Source organism: Grampus griseus (genome assembly GCF_964374135.1).
Source record: "Grampus griseus genome assembly, chromosome: 18".
Taxonomy (NCBI): Eukaryota; Metazoa; Chordata; class Mammalia; order Artiodactyla; family Delphinidae; genus Grampus; species Grampus griseus.
In genome coordinates, this window is record NC_139012.1 from 858,590 (window position 1) to 878,554 (window position 19,965).

The 19,965-nt window shown below is 45.2% G+C and overlaps 1 protein-coding gene across 1 annotated transcript; it reads left to right on the forward strand.

Moving 5' to 3' along the window:
• Positions 1-1,934: 1,934 nt before the first annotated feature.
• Positions 1,935-19,641, forward strand: DCUN1D2 (defective in cullin neddylation 1 domain containing 2; the record flags this gene model as incomplete). The annotated part of the gene is given in 10 exon segments (XM_082675349.1): positions 1,935-1,971; positions 1,974-2,033; positions 2,036-2,257; positions 4,519-4,586; positions 4,589-4,652; positions 4,655-4,688; positions 4,933-4,969; positions 5,117-5,165; positions 14,347-14,429; positions 15,628-19,641. Coding segments are annotated over 10 exon segments (795 nt in total), but the record flags the coding sequence as incomplete, so codon positions are not given.
• Between the last annotated feature and the right edge of the window lie 324 nt (positions 19,642-19,965).

The following is a 19,965-nucleotide window of genomic DNA, read 5'->3' on the forward strand; positions in this document are numbered from 1 at the left end:
GCTGTCATCAGATTCCAGAAGGGACCCAGGACCCCAAATGATCAACAGTCATTGTTCTAAGTAGCCAAAATATTAATTCCCTGGGTTACTCTAGATCAGTGTTTCTCAAACTTCTAAGTCCCAGGCCCCCTATACACTTTAAAAAATTATTGGGATTGTAGCCATTGGTATTTACCATATTAGAAATTAAAATGGAAAGTTTAAAAATATCTGTGTTTAAAAATAACAATAGTAAACCCGTTATATATTCACATTACATTTTTGCAAACATCTTTAATCAAAGTTAGGTTCTCCAATCTTCTGTGTTCAGTCTGTTGTGATGTCGCCAGTCAGGCAGCCTCTGGAAGCCTCTGCTATACCCCAGTGAGAGTGAGAAAGTGGGTAACGGCTGGAGGCACTTGGAGATACTCTTGTGACCGTGGAACCCCTGAAAGGTCTTAGGCCCCCGGTGTCCCCAGCCACACTTGGAGAGCAGTGTGTGTGGACTGCAGTGGCGTAACTTCTGCTCCGTTGTCCCCTGCTCTTCTGGCACCAGCAGGCACTGAGGGAGGCCTTAGCAAAAAGCGTTGCAAGCTTGCTCTGCTGTTCACTGGTGGCATTTGGTGAGGAGCTGGTCTGGTACAAAGGGGACATTTCATGTCTCCAATTCCTTCCAGTCTCAGCGCCAGGAGGGGCCACTGGGCCACTGGTGGGTCTTTAAATCTTATGAAAATAGATTTTCCTAACTAATCCTCTTTTCTTCTTTACGTCGGCAACTGAGAAGCTCAGAGCCTAATTTTCAGCTCACTTTCAACTCATATATATGGTGTGCGTGTCTGTGTCTTATCTCTGGCTTTCTTATTTTCCTTATTTCCTCTGCTTGATTTCCTCATCTACAGTTTGTTTTCCAGTTACATATTTCTGTAAATTATAATTTATTCTGTGTGCTTCTATAAACTCATCTTTTTTTTGAACAAGACTGAGTATAAATCATTTTAAGTAAAACTTTTCCCCTTATCATATTATTGTGTAAAGTGTCTTTTAAAGTATTAGCACCCAGTAGACTACAGAGTCTGTTTTGATTTACAGAAATTAATGAATGACTGTCATTTCTGCTGTTGTTTTCATCAGGCTACCTTGGATAAATAAAACCTTAACCATCCGATACCTGGAAACATGAAAATGCTATTCGGTTTCATTATATGCTATATATAGTACTGTTACATGGCGGTTTTGTTATTTACTACCTACCGACAGCCTCTGCCCTGTCTTTCCGTCTTATTTCTGTCTCATGTACACAGTCGTTCTCATTATTAGTATCATCTTCATTTAACCATAACAGGCTTTTTGCGCCTGCTTCTGGAACTTGTATAAGTTATTTTTCACACAATTCTTTGTTATGTGTGTTTGTTTTCATCAGCGTTCTGCTAATTTTAAACGGAGAAAAACTTAAAATAATGATGTTTCCAACCATGAGGTCCTCCTCCTGGCCATTAGGGCCTGAAATTAATTGAAGCCAAGGAGGACCCCCAGGTGGGCAGTGGTGATGTGGTCAGGCCTCAGGTTAGCCGCATTTCATCAGAGGGTACATATGTGTTATAAAGAGGAATTTCACTGAGACTTAGAAAAAAATTAACATCCTACTTCTTGCAAAGTGAACCAGATAGAGATCAAAATGTATTTTGTATAAAACATTGATTCTTCTAATTCGGGGGAGATGAGACTTTGTATATTTGTTACTGTGTAGATGCTGTCGTTTGAATTTTCAGAAGGCTGTGCAGTCTTTTTAACTGATGAAAAACAAGGCTTTGTCTTCCTGTAATTCTGAAGTGAAGTCCGGTCACCAAAGGAAAAGTTAAGTCCAGTTACAATATAGGAGTTAGTGATAGAGCTGAAACAGCTCTCTGGACTGGCCTCATTGGCTTTCCTGCTTCTTTTGCTTCCCACAGCATAAGCTTAAATCATCTCAGAAGGACGAGGTCCTCCAGCTCGCGGCACTCAGGCTGGTGAGAGACCTGCCATCCGGCGCTCAGCCCAAAGTGAGTGGAAACTGGACGCGCCACAGACAGCTTCTTCCAGAACCTGGCCTCGTTCCACAAGGACTCCATGCGAACCTCCGTGGACAGGAAGACGCTGGAGCCGCTGTATAACTGGTACAAAGGGAGGGGCGCAGTGGCGAGTGCGTGCGTCTCCAGGGAGCAGGGTGACTGTGCTGGAGTCTCCGTGCTGCGTCCCAGGGCCCCCGACGTGCATTCCCTTCCCATGCAGATGTTCAGCTGCACAAAAGTCTGAGGACTGATGAGCAGCGAGCCCTCCTGCACGCGGCCTGGGCGGAGGCTCGTGTGCCCACGGTCGGCTGCGCACAGTCACTGCTCGGAGGCTTGGTGTCCAGGCCAGGTGGCTACACTCGTTAAGACAGTACTTCTCCCCAGCACTTGCACGTAGGCAGGGATACGTGGTGAGAAGGCCATTCCAGAACGATACCGACTCGTAAGAGTAATTCTGACGCGAGGGTACAGGTATCCTGCCCTTAACACCGTGTGCTGGTGTTGGAGCCCTGGAACAGCTCCAGCTGCAGAAGCTTCTGGAAAAACTCTTGGCAAAAAAACCTGTGTGTTGTCAGCTGGGGACAGTTGTTATTTTCATTGAAATTGGCACTTAGAATGGAGCTTTCCCTATCAAAATGCAGTCATGCGGCAAAAATAAGTCTGCGTGATGAGTCTGTGCAGATCCAGGCTGCTCAGCAGGCTCTGGATTCCACATCAAATGTCAGGTCTGTGCTGTAATGGGAGAGGCGGCAACGATTCAAGAGCTGATTTTTTTTTTTTCTAGCAGTTTCTAAGGTTAATCTTATCTTTCCAAAACTTAAAAAATAAAATCCCTCATTTAAACAAGTATTAACACAAACAGAGTAACTAACTCCCTTGGCTTTAAGTTCTTGTTTATTTATTATTTTCATTTTTCACTTTTGAAAATACTGTGTATAATCTGTCTATCTAGATCCAAAAAATCAATTGAAAATTGCATTCCATTAAAAAAAAAAATCTTGGTTCAGAAACATGTTCTGTGGTTTAAAAAACAGATTTGTACTTGTTGTAGTTCTCCAAAAATGAACATTGTTTTCAGTGTGCTTTAAATTTTTTTGGCTAAGTTAATTACTGAGCTAATTTTGTAAGTCATATGCTATGCAGATTCTAAAAGTTATTCAGATATGTGCAGCTGCCTTTGGAAAAATATTTTTATGTGAAAATTATCTTTAGTCTTTAAGCTTCATCCCTCATCATTTAATTTTATTCATGCAATTCTAGTCATTTAAAGTAGACATATGGTACAGTCATTCTGGCCCCTAAACATAGATGTATAGTTCAAAGCCAATTGACAAATAGAACAACTGTTGTTACACGATGGATACAAATGAATGAGTGCTTCCAGACTACTTTAAAGCATTCTAAATTATTATATGTGAAGTTTATCAGGACGGTTATTAGGTGAGGGCATCGTAGACCCATTTTTCTGTTATCCTGAAGGTCTGTTGTGTTAGGAGCGCAGGCTTGAGTCAGGAGGTGTGTGGGAACCTCTGTCCTATGAGCCCACGGCGGCAGGTTCTCACGGACACAGGAGCGTAGAGTTGGAAGGGTCTGTGATTTTGCTCATTTAAGGTAGGTCAGCAGTTCTTCTTTGGTAACAACATATGTATATATAAACGTGGCGTTGAGCACTTAAGAGTTCGATCTCGTGTGATGGAAGAAGAGTTTGTTGCACTTAACCTTCCTTTGCGGGAAGGTGCCGCGGGCCTGCTTCTCCCACCTTCTACGGCAGCAGGTGGTCTGTCATTGTGATGCCGGTCAGGAGACACAGGCTGAGGTCACAGGACCTCGCTTGGTGAGGCCTTGCTGATTCTTTTGATGGATTTCACGGTTTGATTTTCCCATGGAGAAATGCTAAGTTCCTTAATTTTATGTCTAAACTAGAAATTGCCGGGGGGGGGATGGGGGGGCGGGGGGAGCCTGAATTTCTAAGCTGTTAAACGTGGATGCATAAACTAAACAACTGAAGAATGAGTATTGTGCAGTAGTATTAGCACTGTAGCAAATGAAATCACTTTTAAAAGAAAATCATCTTTCTTTTGCTTTGACAAGGTGGTGATAAAAACAAAATATTTTGAATGCTTTACAGTGTTTTTCGTCGCAGTTTGCCTTTGGGCAAGGTAAAATTCTGTAAACTTGAAATTTTATTTTACTTTAGGGAGATTAATTAATTTTTTCTTAATGATGAAGTCTTCAAAGAAGTTTCAATGATTTTCCCCCCCCTAAAAACCCAGGAACCTAGATTTTAAAAATAAAGAGTATTTTCTGGATAAATCATTATTTATTGCTATTTCTTTCACATATGGTAGAAAATTGCAGTGCATTGATAGATGTATTTGAAACACACTTGCCAAAACTATGTAGTAGAGGTATGATTCTTACCACCCATTTTAGTAATGCTTTTCAAAATATCCAAATTTTTAACTTCTTTTCCCCTTAACTTTAACTACAGACCCACAAGATGAAAATAAAATTGGAATTGATGGAATTCAGAAGTTTTGTGATGATTTAAGCCTAGATTTAAGCCTAGTATCACTGTTTTGGGTATAGTGTGGAAATTCAGGGCCGCGACTCTATGTGAATTTAGCAAAAAGAATTTGTAGATGGCATGACAGAGCTTGGGTAAGTAAATTGGTCTCAGTTTAAACTTTTTCAGAAAGGAAAGTTCTTTCAACATTAATCATGTTTCAGCAACCTGTAAACTTCGTATCAATTTATGTCCCTTGAATAGTTTACAATTTTCTGATGCATTTGTACTGTTAAACCTTTGGTTTTCTTTTAAATTCCAGCTAAAGTTTTGTTCAGTGTTTTTATTCAGATTAATTTCTTTTGCAACACTTTCTCCTTTTAATTTTTTTCCTTCCAGTTTTGAATTGACGGTAGACATCCAGGTGTTTTTGCTGGTTTGTTTTCAGCCATTTAATTTATCTCATAATACTGTGTGCTCCATGTATAATTTGTTGTGTTGCTGTATTAAGCATTAATAAAATGTCATTCTGTCTTTTTGCTTGTAACACCTCCCTGTTCTACCTACAGGGTTGGGATAAAAGCTTCATCCATACCGTAACGTGTTTCTGACTTGCTGGATGAGTCTGAGAGGTAAATGAAAGTACATAAACTTCTTCTAATCACTGAGCTTATTACTGTTTCAGGAGGTGTGTAAAAACTGACTTGCTGCTACTCTGATAGCTCAGTGTTGGCAACCTAAACTCACTTATTTTTAGCTCCGGAAGGAGCTCAAAAGCCTTAAGTAAACATGTTCTGAGGCTGTGCTGACAGCGTGCTTGTTTTCACTAAACCCATGTGTCTGTTGTGACGTTAAACTCTATGAGACTTTATTTCTAATATCTCACCACATTCCTGGTATTGAATAAAGCCAACCAAACGAAAGGTGTCATTGTAACAATTTGTAACAGCGTATGTGTTCTGCGTTCTTTTCACCTAGGAAAGCCTAGATGAGTTACCAGTAGTTTTAGAATAGGAAAGACCTCTTAAAGAAGCGTTCCATTGGCATTGGACTACAGGTTGTCCCGCCTGTTAAAGTCTCCCCAAAATGGGACATTTTGGAAACAAGTGCTTCTTATAGAGACAGTTGATGGCATTTCTTAGACGTTGTCTAGAAATATGCTGTACAAGTAAAAATTTTTTTTTTTTTGGCAGTAGGCTGGCCTCTCACTGCTGTGGCCTCTCCCGTTGCGGAGCACAGGCTCCGGACGTGCAGGCCCAGCGGCCATGGCTCACGGGCCCAGCCGCTCCGCGGCATGTGGGATCTTCCCGGACCGGGGCACGAACCCGTGTCCCCTGCGTCGGCAGGCGGACTCTCAACCACTGCGCCACCAGGGAAGCCCACAAGTAAAATTTTTAAATTCCTATTATCCTATAAAGTATCATAAATTAAAAAGTATATTTTAAAGATTTTGAGAGTGAATCTTCCCAAAATGTTTTAGATCATCTCACGCCCTCTTACCTGGAGTATACAGAACATAACTTTAGCTTACAAGTTAATGATGGTTGGTGGACTGCTCGCTCTCTACACCGCAAGGAGCAGTTAAAGGTGAAACTATTTTTCAAAATATTACAAGTATTATGAATGTATTAGTGAGCTGTATTGTGGAGATAGCCTTGTTTTTAGAGATGTGAAGGACTTTGCTTCTAGTCTGAACAGCACTAACCTCTAGAAACGCTTTGACTTTCGTGTCTGCTCTGCCGTGATTTCTCCACATGTCGTCCTGCCTGCTAACTCCTGACTGGTGAGAACACCTGCCTTTAACAGGTAATTCTACATCCTTTCTTGGGGCTGCAGGATTCTTAGGTAAACTGAATAAACTTTATGAAATACCTTGACATCTTTTTAAAGACAAAACACTGTCTGTGTGGATCTTCTCTCTTGTATTCCGTGGGTCTTTTTATCTGTCTTTAACCCAACACCACGCATTCTTAACTGCTGTAGCCTTAGAGTAAGTCTTGAAATGAATTAGTGAAGTCTTACTACTTTGTTCATCTACTGCAAGATTGTTAGTCAGCTTTTATTATTTCAATGGGGGAAAAAAGAGCCTTGTCAACAAATGATGCCAAAACAGCTGGGTAAAGGTGAAAAAATTTAACCTCGGTCCCTCTTTCATATCATATATAAAAATTAATTGGGGCTAGATTGTAGACCTGTACAAGATACTGACAACCATAAAGTTTTAGACATTAAGAGACTATCTTTGTAACCTTGGGTTAAGCAACACTTTTTCAGGGAAGACATAAAATGCACTAGCCATAAGGAAAAAATTGATAAACCGGACTCCATCAAAGTTAAAAACTTCTGCTTATCAAAAGATGCTTTTAGGAAAATGAAAAGGGTAAAACAGTGGGAAAATATTTGTTCGCTCTTTGTATATATTATAATGACTATAAAAACAGTAGGAGAATTATAATTTATATATAATTCCTAAATAAGAGAGCAAGGAGTAAAGTTATTTTAAAATTCAATCCCAAAGAATCCAAGAAAAAAAAAGCACACAAGGAAAATTAGTTTATGGCAGGACAAATAGCACATGATAAAATGGAGGATTTAAGCCTGAAAATGTCAGCACTTACATAACTATATTAAGTGTAAGTGACTTAAATGTTAGATGGATTGTTTAAGATCAACTACCGTGGGGCTTCCCTGGTGGTGCAGTGGATAAGAATCCGCCTGCCAATGCAGGGGACATGGGTTTGAGCCCTGGTCCGGGAAGATCCCACATGCCTCGGAGCAACTAAGCCCATGCGCCACAACTACTGAGCCTGCGCTCTAGAACCCGCGAGCCACAACTACTGAAGCCCACATGCCACAAATACTGAAGCCCACATGCCTAGAGCCCGTGCTCTGCAACAATAGAAGCCACCGCAATGAGAAGCCCGCGCACCGAAACGAATAGTAGCCCCTGCTTGCTGCAACTAGAGAAAGCCCGTGCGCAGCAACGAAAACCCAACGCAGCCAAAAATAAATAAATAAAATTAAAAATTTTTTTTAAAAAAGTCAACTACCATGTGTACTGTCTACAGTAGATACAACTAAGACATAAGGGCACAGAACAATTTGAAGGACAGAAGCTGATACATTATGCAAACGTTAACCAAAAAAAGGCTGACGTGGCTGTTAATATTAAAACAAACTTTGAAGCAAATAGTAATTCTAGAGATAATGAAGGGCATATCCTTTTCTTTTTTTTTTTTCTTTTTTTTTGAAAAAATAAAAGGTGCTTTATTCAGGAAGCCAGCAACCTGGGAAGATGGTGGACTAGTGTCCTCAGACCATCTCCAAGTTGCTGGTTAGGGAACAAAGATTTTAAAAGGGAGTCTCAGGTGTATACAGGCTGGGAGGGGGGGCTACATGCAGAACAGCACAGTCAGCTCCAATAATCATCTCAAACTGGTCCTGCAATGGTCTGGTCAGCATCATCTCCATGGTTTTATGCACATTAATCTTCTATTCCAGGGTGCGTCTGCTTCCACCTTCTTAAGGCCCTGGAATTCTGTGTTCCTGGTCATTTTCAGCTGTGGATGCACATCCCCTGAGTTCTCAGTTCCCCCAACTCCAGCCCAAGGCAGGCAGAGCAGGATGGTATTTAGCAACGGGTATCACATTTCCAGAAGACCTCACATCATGTCTCAACTAGAGACATTTTGACAAAGAGGAACCAACCAGTATATACATGGAGGAGACAACAAGGAGGGGAAAGTTATGTGTTAATGAATTAAAGAGCAGAGGAGAGGGGGAAGGAAGGAAGGAAGGAGGAAGGACAGGAGGGAAGGAGGGAAGGAAGCGAGGAGGGAGGGAAAGAAGGAAGGAGGGAGGGAGGGAGGGATGGAGGAAAGAAGGAGAAGCAGGAGAGGAAGGGAGGGAGGGAGGGGGAATCTGAAGGACATTTCTTAATGATAAAAGTTTTATTTCACCAAGAGGGTAATAGTTTATTTAAAGCAGAAGTTAACACTCTAAAGAGAAAGAGACAAACTACAAGCAAAGTGGGGAATTCTCACATCTTACCAACTGGTAGAATAAGTAGATGAAAAATCAGTAAGGAAATAGAAGATTTGGAAAAGGAGATAGAACTTTGCCCTTGATGTTGAAGCATACATATTCTTTTCAAAACGACATAGAACATTTATAAACATTGACCATAAACTGGGCCGTAAAGTAAGCTGAACAAACTTCAAAGACTTGAAATGATACAGAGCACGTTTTCTGACCACAATAGAATTAAACGAGGAATACAACAAAAAGATAGATTGAAATAAGTGTGGATATTACACCTCTGAATAACCCTTGGGTTGAGAAAAGTTACAGTGGAAATTAGAAAGTATTTTGAACGATAAAACACTGCATATGAAAACTTGCAGGATTCAGCTTCTTAAATGCATATTTTAGAAAGAAAAGTTGAAAATCAGTAAGGAAAGCATCCATCTTAACAAGTAGAGAAAAGAGCAGGAAGTTAGAGTGTTGACAGAAGGAATTAATTCTTTTAAACAGGCAGTCATTTCATGAAATTTTTTAAAAGTTGTAAGTAGAAAGGATTTGTAAAGCCAAAAGCTTGTTATGTGAACACTTATAAAGTAATGAATAACAAATAACCAATATAGAATGAAAGGGGGACATCACTATAGATCCTACAGATTAAAGGATGAGAGTATTATGAACAACTTTATGTTAGTAAATTTGAAAACCTGAATGAAATAGAGATGTTCTTTTAAAAATGACAACTTACTGAAATGGACACATGAAGAAATAGTTCCATAACTCTTACAGAGTCTAAACCCATAATTTAAAATCTTTTCAAAGAGAAAACTCTTGGCCAGAATTGGTTCACTGGCACATTCTACCAAGCTTTTAATAAAGAGAATAGCACCAATTTCACACCACCTCTTCCAGAGACTAGTACAGGAAGAAACACTCCGCAATATGTTTTGAGGCCAGCACAACCTAGATAATAAGGCCTAGAGAGGACATTTTGAGAATGGAAAATTAGAGGCCACTCCCAGTCATAAGAATCAAAAGATGCTTATGATGAACATAAGATCCAAAAATCCTAAACAAATTTTCAGCAAAATAAATTAAGCCCCCAAAACAAATCAACCAAAACACCAGGCTAATTTGTCATGACAACGTTTGTTGTAGTCCAGGAATGCGAGATTTTTTTAACATTACAAAGTAGATCAATGTAATTGATCACAGTAACAGAAAAGTGAGGGGGTGGATATTATCTCAGAGCATAACATGGGACTTTTCAAGCTACAGTAATTAAGAGTACATGACATTGGGGGCCAGATTAGATGAATAGGCCAGTGGAGCAGAATGGAGAGCCCAGAAACATCCGTGTTTACAGGAACACTTGATTTATGGGAAAGGTGGCCCTTTGGAGAAGCGGAGAAGGGACAGCTTTTCAGCAGGTGGTCCTGGGAGAATGGTCTGGTCGTATGGAAAAAAATGCATCTTGATCTCTACCTCACACCGTACATGAAAGTCAGTTCAGGTGGGTTGTAGATCTCAGTGTGAAAGGCCGAAGGCAGAAACCTTTAGAAAATAATGGAGGAGAATATCCTTATGGCCACGCAGTAGGACAGGTTGTAAAACGCATGAAAAATCACTGTAGAGAAGACTGTAGAGTGTGCTACGCTAAAATAAGAACTTCTGACCAAGAAACAGCATCAAGAAGCGAAGAGGCTTCCACGTGAGGGGTGGGAGCCATGAGATACTCAACTGACAAAGGCCTGTGTCCCTGATACATAGAGAATTCCCACAGAACAACAAGAAAAAGATAACCTAACTGCGAATGGGCAAGAGACCTGACCAAGGCCTTCACGAAAGGTGCATTCCATATGGCCAGTGAAAATACAGGCAGGCGCTCAGCCTCATTCATGGCAGTGTGCACATGAGAATACACAGCTCACTCTTCCAGGACAGCTCCAGGACGGCGCTGGTGGGCAGTCAGCTTGGAGAACTGTTTAACAAGACTCATGAAATCGTGGGTGGGTGTCTGCCGCAACACATTCACTTGTGTGCCGGGATACATGTCCAGAAACCATTTAACAACGTTCTTTGTGACCAGAAAACAAGGAACAGCCCAAACATTTACCGTCAGCAGCGCATAGAAGTTATAAAATATGAATACGGTGGGGTGCTGCCTGACAGTCTCGATTCATTACCTAATTGGAAGTTTAAAAGTTTACTTTCTTTCTGCATGAATAATTTCAAAGAAATTCAGTATGAGGGCACGGAGCATTTTGAAACACTTTGGCAATACGGAGCCTAGTACGTTTAGCCTCTATTTTAAATAGATCTGCCGTAGCATGAGGCAGCACAAAAGGTGAAATTTATAGTTTATCCTGTAATTCCTTTACTGAGAAAAAAATCATTGTCTTATTTATTTTTATGCCTATAGACACTTAAATAACATGTTTATAAAAAATCATTCACTAGGGACTTCCCTGGTGGCGCACTGGTTAAGAATCCTCCTGCCAAAGCTAGAGGACACGGGTTCGAGCCCTGGTCCAGGAAGATCCCACATGCCATGGAGCAACTAAGCCCGTGCGCCACATCTACCAAGCCCGCGCTCTAGAGCCCGCGAGCCACAACTACTGAAGCCCGCGTGCCTAGAGCCCACGCTCCGCAGCAAGAAAAGCCACCGCAATGAGAAGCCCATGCACCGCAGCAAAGATTAGTCCCCACTCACTGCAACTAGAGAAAAGCCCGCATGCAGCAATGAAGACCCAACGCAGCCAAAAATAAATAAATAAATAAATTTATTTTAAAAAATCATTCACTGGAGAATTAGAGCAGTTACTGATTTTATTTCTTTGCTTCGTGAGACTAACTGAAGGAATATAAAATGGTTGGATACCTGAACATTTCACATACATTTTATTTTATAAGGTTTTCTAAGGGCTTTTTTAACAAAAATAAAGCAAGATGAGGAATTTTATGGCTGCGGACCCCAAATGGAACAATTGATTTTACAATTTCCAAAGTATATTACATGGTCTGTCCTCTGAAGGGTTAAATATAAATTAAAGAGATTGATACAAGTGTTCCTATAATTCCTAGGAAAAGCATGGACAGCAGTGGAAAGGGGTAATCAAAAAAAAACCCACAGATGAACCCTTCCTTTCCTTCAGGTTCCTGTGTCTGCTTATGTGTGTGTTAAGATGTGCATGTGCTGTATGGTTTTGTGTGTGATGATTCCTTAGCCTGTGCTTAACTGATAGGCTAAAAGAGGAGATAATTAAGGCTCCTTGACTCCGTGTTTTGAGGTAAGAAGCTTAGCATGGTTTTATACTGGCTAGAGTCTGGAATCAGTGGACTTTGAAAAATCATAATTTTTGAGGAAGTAAAGTTTCATGATTATTAGCTAATTTTTACATTGGCCCAAAGACCCTTTTTTGACAGAAGGAACATCTTTATGATCTAATTCTAAAGGGAGTACCTTCTAAACATTTTCTTACTCGGGAGGTAGGATTTTAAGAGGTTATTGGAAAGAATATAGGTGCTGTGAAGGTTCCTTTTATGGTCACTGGAGTAGCTTTTATTCTTGATTTCAGCTGTCAAGTTCTGTAATTTTGAGTTTTGTTGTTGTTATTCTGCAAATGGCCAAGTCCACCAGGGCAGCACTCGGCGTGTTGATGTAAGTGATGCTAGGTCTCTGAAAATGCACACTTCGACTTTAGTTGTGTGGTTTGCAAACATACAAATCGGGAACTTTATAAGAAGGGTTTCTAGGACCAAACGAACCTAAAAGTAACTAGATTTAATATCTGCCAAAAATCTTATTTTTCTTTCTTCCCCAGGTTTACCTCCATTTCTCAGTGTGACACTTTTCATCATTAAGATGCGTTGAGTATAGATTTCCTAAGTGATAAGGATGCAGACTTAGCAGGACGGGACTAATCATCTAGGCGTAAATGCCGAGGGCCCCGTAGGTAAGGTCCAGCCAGCCTTCCCTTCTACCAGCTCCTGCAATTTCCTGACCATTGCTTTCTTTCTGATTAAGACTCCAGGTTATTTCAGACTGAGAACATCTCGTGCACTTTAAACACACAGGGAACAGAGGCATTTTATTTAAAGTTGGCTGCTACTCATAGATTCCTTTGCTCATCCAGTGTTAATGATTGACCCTGGAAAGCTCAGATCAGAGCTCCAGCTTTAATAGTTTTTTGTCCAGGTGGGACCAAACCAGATTTAGGTAAAAATCTGAAAAGTGATTAGCTGAGTATTTTGCATTTAAAGGAATTTGTTACCTTAAATGTTTACTCATCAGCTTTTCACATTAATCTAACTGGTGTGCACCCGTAAGCATTATTGCAGTATGACTGTTTGGTCATCCGACAGTGATGAGTGCTCGCCGACATGGTTAAATGCTGTCAGCTTTAGGAAGTAACCTTCTCAGCCCCTTGACGTACTTGTGTATCAATCATATAGAAAGAAATCAGTACTAACCTTGCAGTGAGCAGAGAATGAGTCTGTATTCCAAGCACGGTGGGTCGGGGAGCATCCTCTACTGCAGCCCTGAAACGGCGTTCGTGTGGCATTAAGACACCATCTTATGATCGAGCCCCACAGCGTCGCGTTCATGTGGCATTAAGACACCATCTTATGATCGAGCCCCACAGCGTCGGTCTGTATAGAAGTTGTGAGATCATCGCTACCTTCCAGCCAAGGAAAAATGAAAACTGAGGACGTTGACTTTGACTAGTGACCAAATAAACGTGCTTAATTGTCTTGACTTTAAATTCCAAGTCTTTTTTTTTTAAGCTTGTTGGGTTTTTTAAATAAATTTATTTATTTACTTTTGGCTGCGTTGGGTCTTCATTGCTGCGCACGGGCTTTCTCTAGTTGTGGCGAGTGGGGGCTACTCTTCATTGTGGTGCGTGGGCTTCTCATCAGGTGGCTTCTCTTGTTGTGGAGCACGGGCTCCAGGAATGCAGGCTTCAGTAGTTGTGACATGTGGGCTTGGTAGTTGTGGCTCGTGGACTCTAGAGCACAGGCTCAGTAGTTGTGGTGCACGGGCTTAGTTGGTCCAAGGCACGTGGGATCTTCCCGGACCAGGGCTCGAACCCGTGTCCCCTGCATTGGCAGGCAGATTCTTAACCACTGCGCCACCAGGGAAGTCCCAAAAGTTCCAAGTCTTTATAGTACTTATATGATCGACTTTTGAATCAGATTCTGTTTTAGTTCTTAAGTGGCAAGGCAGGTCTATTTGGAAAGCACTGTGTCCCTTCCTTTCTAAATGAGTTTTTAACTTGTAGTTCATCACTTAGAAAGTGCATTGGGCTATTTTTAAAAATAAATGATATGTGTTAATAGTATCCAGGTCGGTTCAGCTTTCAAGAAAGCCCAATACATAAGAAAATGAGAGTCTTTGAAATGGTTTAATTAGGGGATACTTATTTACATGTCCAAATAACATAGTACACAAACCCTTTTTTTTTTTTTTGGCTGTGCTGCGTGGCTTGTGGGATCTTAGCTCCCTGATCAGGGATTGAACCTGGGCCACCGCAGTGAAAGTGTCAAGTCCTAACCACTGGACCGCCAGGGAATTCGCAACAAGTCCTTTTTAAAAGACATTTCCCCGGAGTTACAAAATTAGATTACACACAACTTCAGGAACACTTCTGAACGCATTAGCCGTCGTGTCACTTCTAGGTGAGGTTGCTGATGGTTACTGAGTAAGTGAACACCAGCGCGCTGAGAAGTGGTCACTGTGCAGCGGAAAAAGAAACTGGGATTCACTAACTGCTCTTTCCCTTTTTTCGCCAGACTTAGAAATGGCCGTCGCGTATTGGAATTTGGTATTCTCCGGAAGGCTTAAGTTTTTAGATCTTTGGAACATCCTTTTGTTGGTAAGTGGCTTCCTGCTTGCCGGGGCCCCGCGGGAGGGCTCAGTGGGTGCGGTGGCCTCCGTACTAACTGAGGGCCTGACCGCGGGCACTGTGGGGCCAGGGCCTCGCGCAGAAGTCACCAAGCAGCAGACCCGCGGCCACGCTCTGCCACCAGCTGAAAGCGGCGCCCAGGGGCTCTGCCCCGGCTGCTCCGAGGCCGCGTCCTCTGGACTGCCCACCAGCGGGCTCCCCCACCAGCTGTGTTCACAGGCTGGGGCCACCCCGGATGTCCTGTGCATCGCTCGGGAGGAGTGGGGGCTCAGCTGGCCCCGGGGGGGCGGGTCCTTCGGGCCAGGGTCTCGGCTGCGGCTGCGGGGAGCGTGCAGGGTGCGGGCCGCCCTGACCTCGGGCGGTGGCCGTGCTGTCCTGCTCAGGCCCCCCTGCGTGCGAGGAGCAGCCCTTCCACCGGGTGGCGGGGTGGGGGCTGTGTGGGAAAGCCCTCCTGGAGCAGCCTGGGAAGGACCCCAGAACGCCACGCGGCAGAGGGACACAGGGCTCACGTGGGACGGCAGGTGCAGAAGAGCACACTGTGCTGGTCACGCGCGTGTTCTGAGGTGTGAGACGAGCTGGCGAGCCGTCTGTGAACCGTGTGCCTGTGACGTGTGCAGACGGGCCCACAGCGGCACCTGCTGCCTTATGAGCTGGGAGCCTCTGGGAGATAAAGGGGAGGCCGGGCCGGGGCCGGGGCTGCCCCTTGAGCTGCGGGCGGGTATCCTGCACATGTTCGCTGCACCTGAAGTACCGAGGAACTACCGAGGCATTTCCGGAAAAGTGTCCCATACCACTTCAAAGAACTCCCTGGTATTTAGGAAAATAAATGTATCAAAATACTACGTGCCTGCCCTGTTTCTGAATTGGTTTGGGGCTTAGGTGAAGAGATTAAAAGTGCTGCCTCTTGATTTGAAATAAGTTTATAATTTTTGTATTTTTAAAGTTTTATTTTAATTTGTGTTTAAATAAGTCTGCTTTCTACATCTGCACATTGGCATTATGTAGCTCTCAGCGTTTACCCAAAGCGCTATTATTATTTTAACTTTTGACAATATTGTTCCGGTACTTATTCCTTATCAAATTCTGTTCTGAGATAGCCAGGCCAGTAGAACTCCTGAGAGCTAAGTCTGTACCGTAAGTCTGGTGGGTTTTTTCTCTTGTGTATTAGGAGCATTGCAAAAGATCAATCCCAAGAAACACTTGGAACCTTCTGCTAGATTTTGGAAATATGATTGCAGATGACATGTCCAGCTATGATGAAGAAGGTACGAGAAGTAGTCGGAACTCAGGCGATGGCCAGAGGCACTGACGCGGGTGCGCACGTCTCTGCCCCCGGACCACGGGTCAGTGATGGCAGCGCAGGCCCCGGGGCGGACAGCACCTGCTGACTCCTGGCCCGACCCCGTCCGGAGACGGGGGTGGTGACCATAGTGACTAGTAGTCACTTTATTATGTCTTGCAAATCACACAAAAGGAAATACAGCTTCATATTTAGGTAAAGTCAGGAAGACAGTTGTCCGAGCTAAGCCATTTCAGAGTGGACGTGCAGAGGCCCTGAGGCAGACCTCAAGCAGGACAGTCACTGGGGCCCGCTGCCCCGCGTGTGGCTGCAGCGGCTGTTCCGTCGCACGGCCGAAGCTCACGGAAGACCGCAGCCTCCATTTGCTCACCTGAGCACGACCACGCCTGCTGCGGCCCCCACCCCAAACATTTCAGGGCTCGGGGAGCGTTTGCCTGCCTGCTGAGCTGTGGGCGCTGCTCCGTTAGGGAAGGATGCCCACCCCCCGGCCCCGCCCACCGTCGGCTCCCTCTGCCCGGCCAGGAGGTGACTGTGCCCATTCCCGGCGGGGTCGAGGGTGGGCGGTCCTCACAGGGCCGGCTCCACACAAGCACACCAGCACTTGCCAACCCTGGTCTGGCTAGAGCAGAAGAGGGTCACTTTAGCCGATTCTTTAAGTGGCGCACAGGCTATAGAAAGTTAAAATCATTTGAGTTCTTGAAATATAAAAGTTGGATTGTGAAAAAATACTTTGAATGTAAAAATACTGCTCTAAGTCGTTGATTTTTTTAAAAAATCTATTTGCTCTCCTTCCGGAGTGGGGCCTGTTCTTGTAGATGACTTCGCAGAATGTGCACGGCCAGTGGTCACGGGTGGTCAGGGCAGCCCTCTCTAGGCAGAAGAGCGAGATGGATTAAGGTGAAAAGGGAGCTGTCCTGCAGGAGACACTGGCCAGCCATGCCCGTTGCCCATTTTGGAAGTCATACTGACCAGTCGTGGGACTGGAGACCCTCTCCTGCTGCTTAGAGAAGACGCCGCTGACTGTGGACGCCGCACGGAGACCCTCTGAGCTCGCTGCTGGGGCGCCCAGAGACCCAATCATAAGAGACCTCCGCATGATTTCCGCGTTTACGGAGGAGCTGGGGCCTGTCTGCAGGCTGCAGGGTGGCTGTTGATCATGACCCAAAGCGAGGCTGTGCTCACCACACTTGCTGATTTGTCCGTAACCGCCCCGAGAAACTCCAAGTCAGGCTGCTGGAAACGTGCCCCAAAGAGGACGCGTGTCGTGGATGCTGGCGGTTTTGAACTTGGTGCCAGGGTTAAGATTTATATTTTTTGAATCATCAAGTGTCTGGATTTATCAGCTCTATTTTCATTTCACTTTTCTCTGGATGCTCATCTGGGAATCATTTTACAGGTTAACGCACCGTTGCAGTTTGCACAGCGATGGTGTCATCGTGATTCCAGAAAAGTGTTCTTTTAAATTGCCTGCAAGTCAGTGGGTCTGCTTTACTTATGATAACGTCAGCTGAGCTTCCTAAGAAGCGTCATAAAGTATGCTTTTAAAAAATGTAGTTAAGGGCTTCCCTGGTGGCGCAGTGGCTGAGAGTCCGCCTGCCGATGCAGGGGACACGGGTTCGTGCCCCGGTCCGGGAAGATCCCACGTGCCGCGGAGCGGCTGGGCCCATGAGCCACGGCCGCTGAGCCTGCGCGTCCGGAGCCTGCGCTCCGCGACGGGAGAGGCCACGACAGTGAGAGGCCCACGTACCGCAAAAAAAAAAAAGTATCTAAAAGGACATTTTTCCATGAAAAATTATTTCTTTCATGATAAATTATAGATTTAAACATCAGCGTTCTCTCCTTTCAGCCGTCTGTAATATGAGTACTGTTCACCCACCCGCCCTCCTACGGTTGTCACACTTGGGAGGCAAAATACACATTGTTGTCCCAAAACCCCACACCAGAAGCCACGGCACGTGCAGGTGGACGTGTGTGTCCGCGTCTCGTTGCCCGGCCTCCTGGTGCCCCCTGTCGGGGGGACGCTGTCCAGAATCGCTGTGTGGACCCCACCTCGTACTGGGAACGATCTTCACGCCACAGGCGTGCTCGCTGCCCAGCCCGCAACCCCGTTCGTGAGACAGATAAATCGGGGTGATTTCACAGGAGAGGGGAATTCACTCAGATTTCCAGAAAGTGTGCCTCAAATGTGTGGTTGGTTTGGCGCTCAAAAATGTGACCCACTCAGGCCTGGGGCCTGGAGACCCAGTCTGGGCGGGTCGGCCCGTCACAAGGTGCAGGGCCAGGGAAGTCACCTGATCTCTCCCAGGCCCCGCTGCCCCGTCCTCTACCTGTAAGACTGGAGTTCTAAGAGGCGTTAATAGAAACTTCACCAATTGTAACACGTCGTTCAAGGCCTCGTGGGTTCTGACATGTAAGAGTTCTGTTCAGAGAGGTTATGGAACTCGGACGGGCCTGTGAGAATCATGAGGTGTGTGGCACTGTTTCATTCTTGAGGTTTAAAGTTATGTAGAGAAAAGGTGTTCTGTGGAGTTGTTTATCAACAGATACCAAAACAGTGACAAAGGCTCTTCCAACACTTGTAGGTTTCCCTTCTATAATACACGTTTAAGTCGTGCGTGCTGTGAAAGTGCTGAGGACTCTGGAAACACTAAAATTCTCTTCCTGGTGTCATGGTGCCTCTCAGGTCTGTCCTCGGACGCTCGGCCCTGGATGTCAGGGTCCTGGATGTCAGGGTCCTGGATGCCAGGGTCCTGGATGTCAGGGTCCTGGATGTCAGGGTCCTGGATGCGAGGGTCCTGGATGCCAGGGCCCTGGATGTCAGGGCCCTGGATGTCAGGGTTCTGGATGTCAAGGCCCTGGATGTCAGGGTCCTGGATGTCAGGGTCCTGGTCCCACGTCAGGGGAGTGGCCACCACACTTGGGACCCTCCCAACCTGTGTCCGTGCCGCCTTGTTACAGGATCACGTCCCACACGGACGGCCTGGGTCACATACTTTCCTTTCTAGGTATCACGTAGTATCTGCTAATTACACCTGTTCCACGTGGGCGGTCACAGATCTCATAATACACGAATTTCCTTGAACTGGCGGGAGTTACGTACCTAACTGATCCACTGAAACGCAAACTATACATACAGTGAAGACATGCGGGTTAACCAAATGTGGGAGGTTTAACACACGTGGCCTCCCCATGCCTGCCGGGAGTTCCTGGGCTGGACAGCATCACCTCCTTCCATGTTGGTGACATGTGTTCTTTTACCTTAGTAAACGCTTAAGTGGGATATTACATATGTCTCCAGCTCCAGGCTCTGTGGGGACAGCCATACCCACGACTCGTGGCACACGGCCGGGGCTTGGCAAACACTGCAGGAACGATGCAGTGGGCTCGCCTCACCTCTTCCTCTCGCTGACGTCGGCCAGATAGTGTGGGATTGCTCTTAGCGTCTCGACGACAGTGTCTGCTGCCTCAGATTCAGCAAAAGAGACCAGCCGAAGACGGTACCTCTGCCTAGCGATAGACGGCTTCTGCCACATGGTGCCTTTCTCCCTACGTGGGTGGCTGTCTGAGGGGCTGCCCGCGGGGAGGGAGCCTGCACCCTAGCAACCCGGCCAACTGCACTGGTCGTAAAGGACTTTTGCTTTAGGACCTCTCGGACTGTGCCGGCCAGAGTCGGGTTCCAGAACCTCTCTTTTAGTAAGTGCTGTGATGACACTACCCATTCATTTACCTTTTCTTGCCACGCCACACGGCGTGCGGGATCTCAGCTCCCCAACCAGGGATCCAACCCGTGTGGAGTTGTAACCACTGGACTGCCAGGGAACTGCGACCCGTTCATTTAAAGGCATCTTAGTATCTTGTTATTGAAAGAAACTTAAGTTTTATCAGACGTGTTTCTTACGTCCCGGCGTGACGCCCTTCTGCTTGTCCTGGTCTGACGTGGGACCAGAACCTGGGGGGACAAGGGGCCTGGGGACAGAGGTGGTAGCTCTCCTGACCCCTCTTTTCAAGTCAAGGTCCCTGGTTTGCAGGGCTTCCCCGCACTCTCAGCCTCAGCACGGCCGTGAACATCCTCCCCGTGGAACGGGATCGGTGGGAGGACGCTTAAGGTGCGTGAGCCTTCACGGGGCGCCCTCGCCGGCCCCTCGGGGCTCCGGGCTCTGCGCACACACGGAGCGGCCGGGAGGCTGGCTGTCGGGGAGCCTTCGC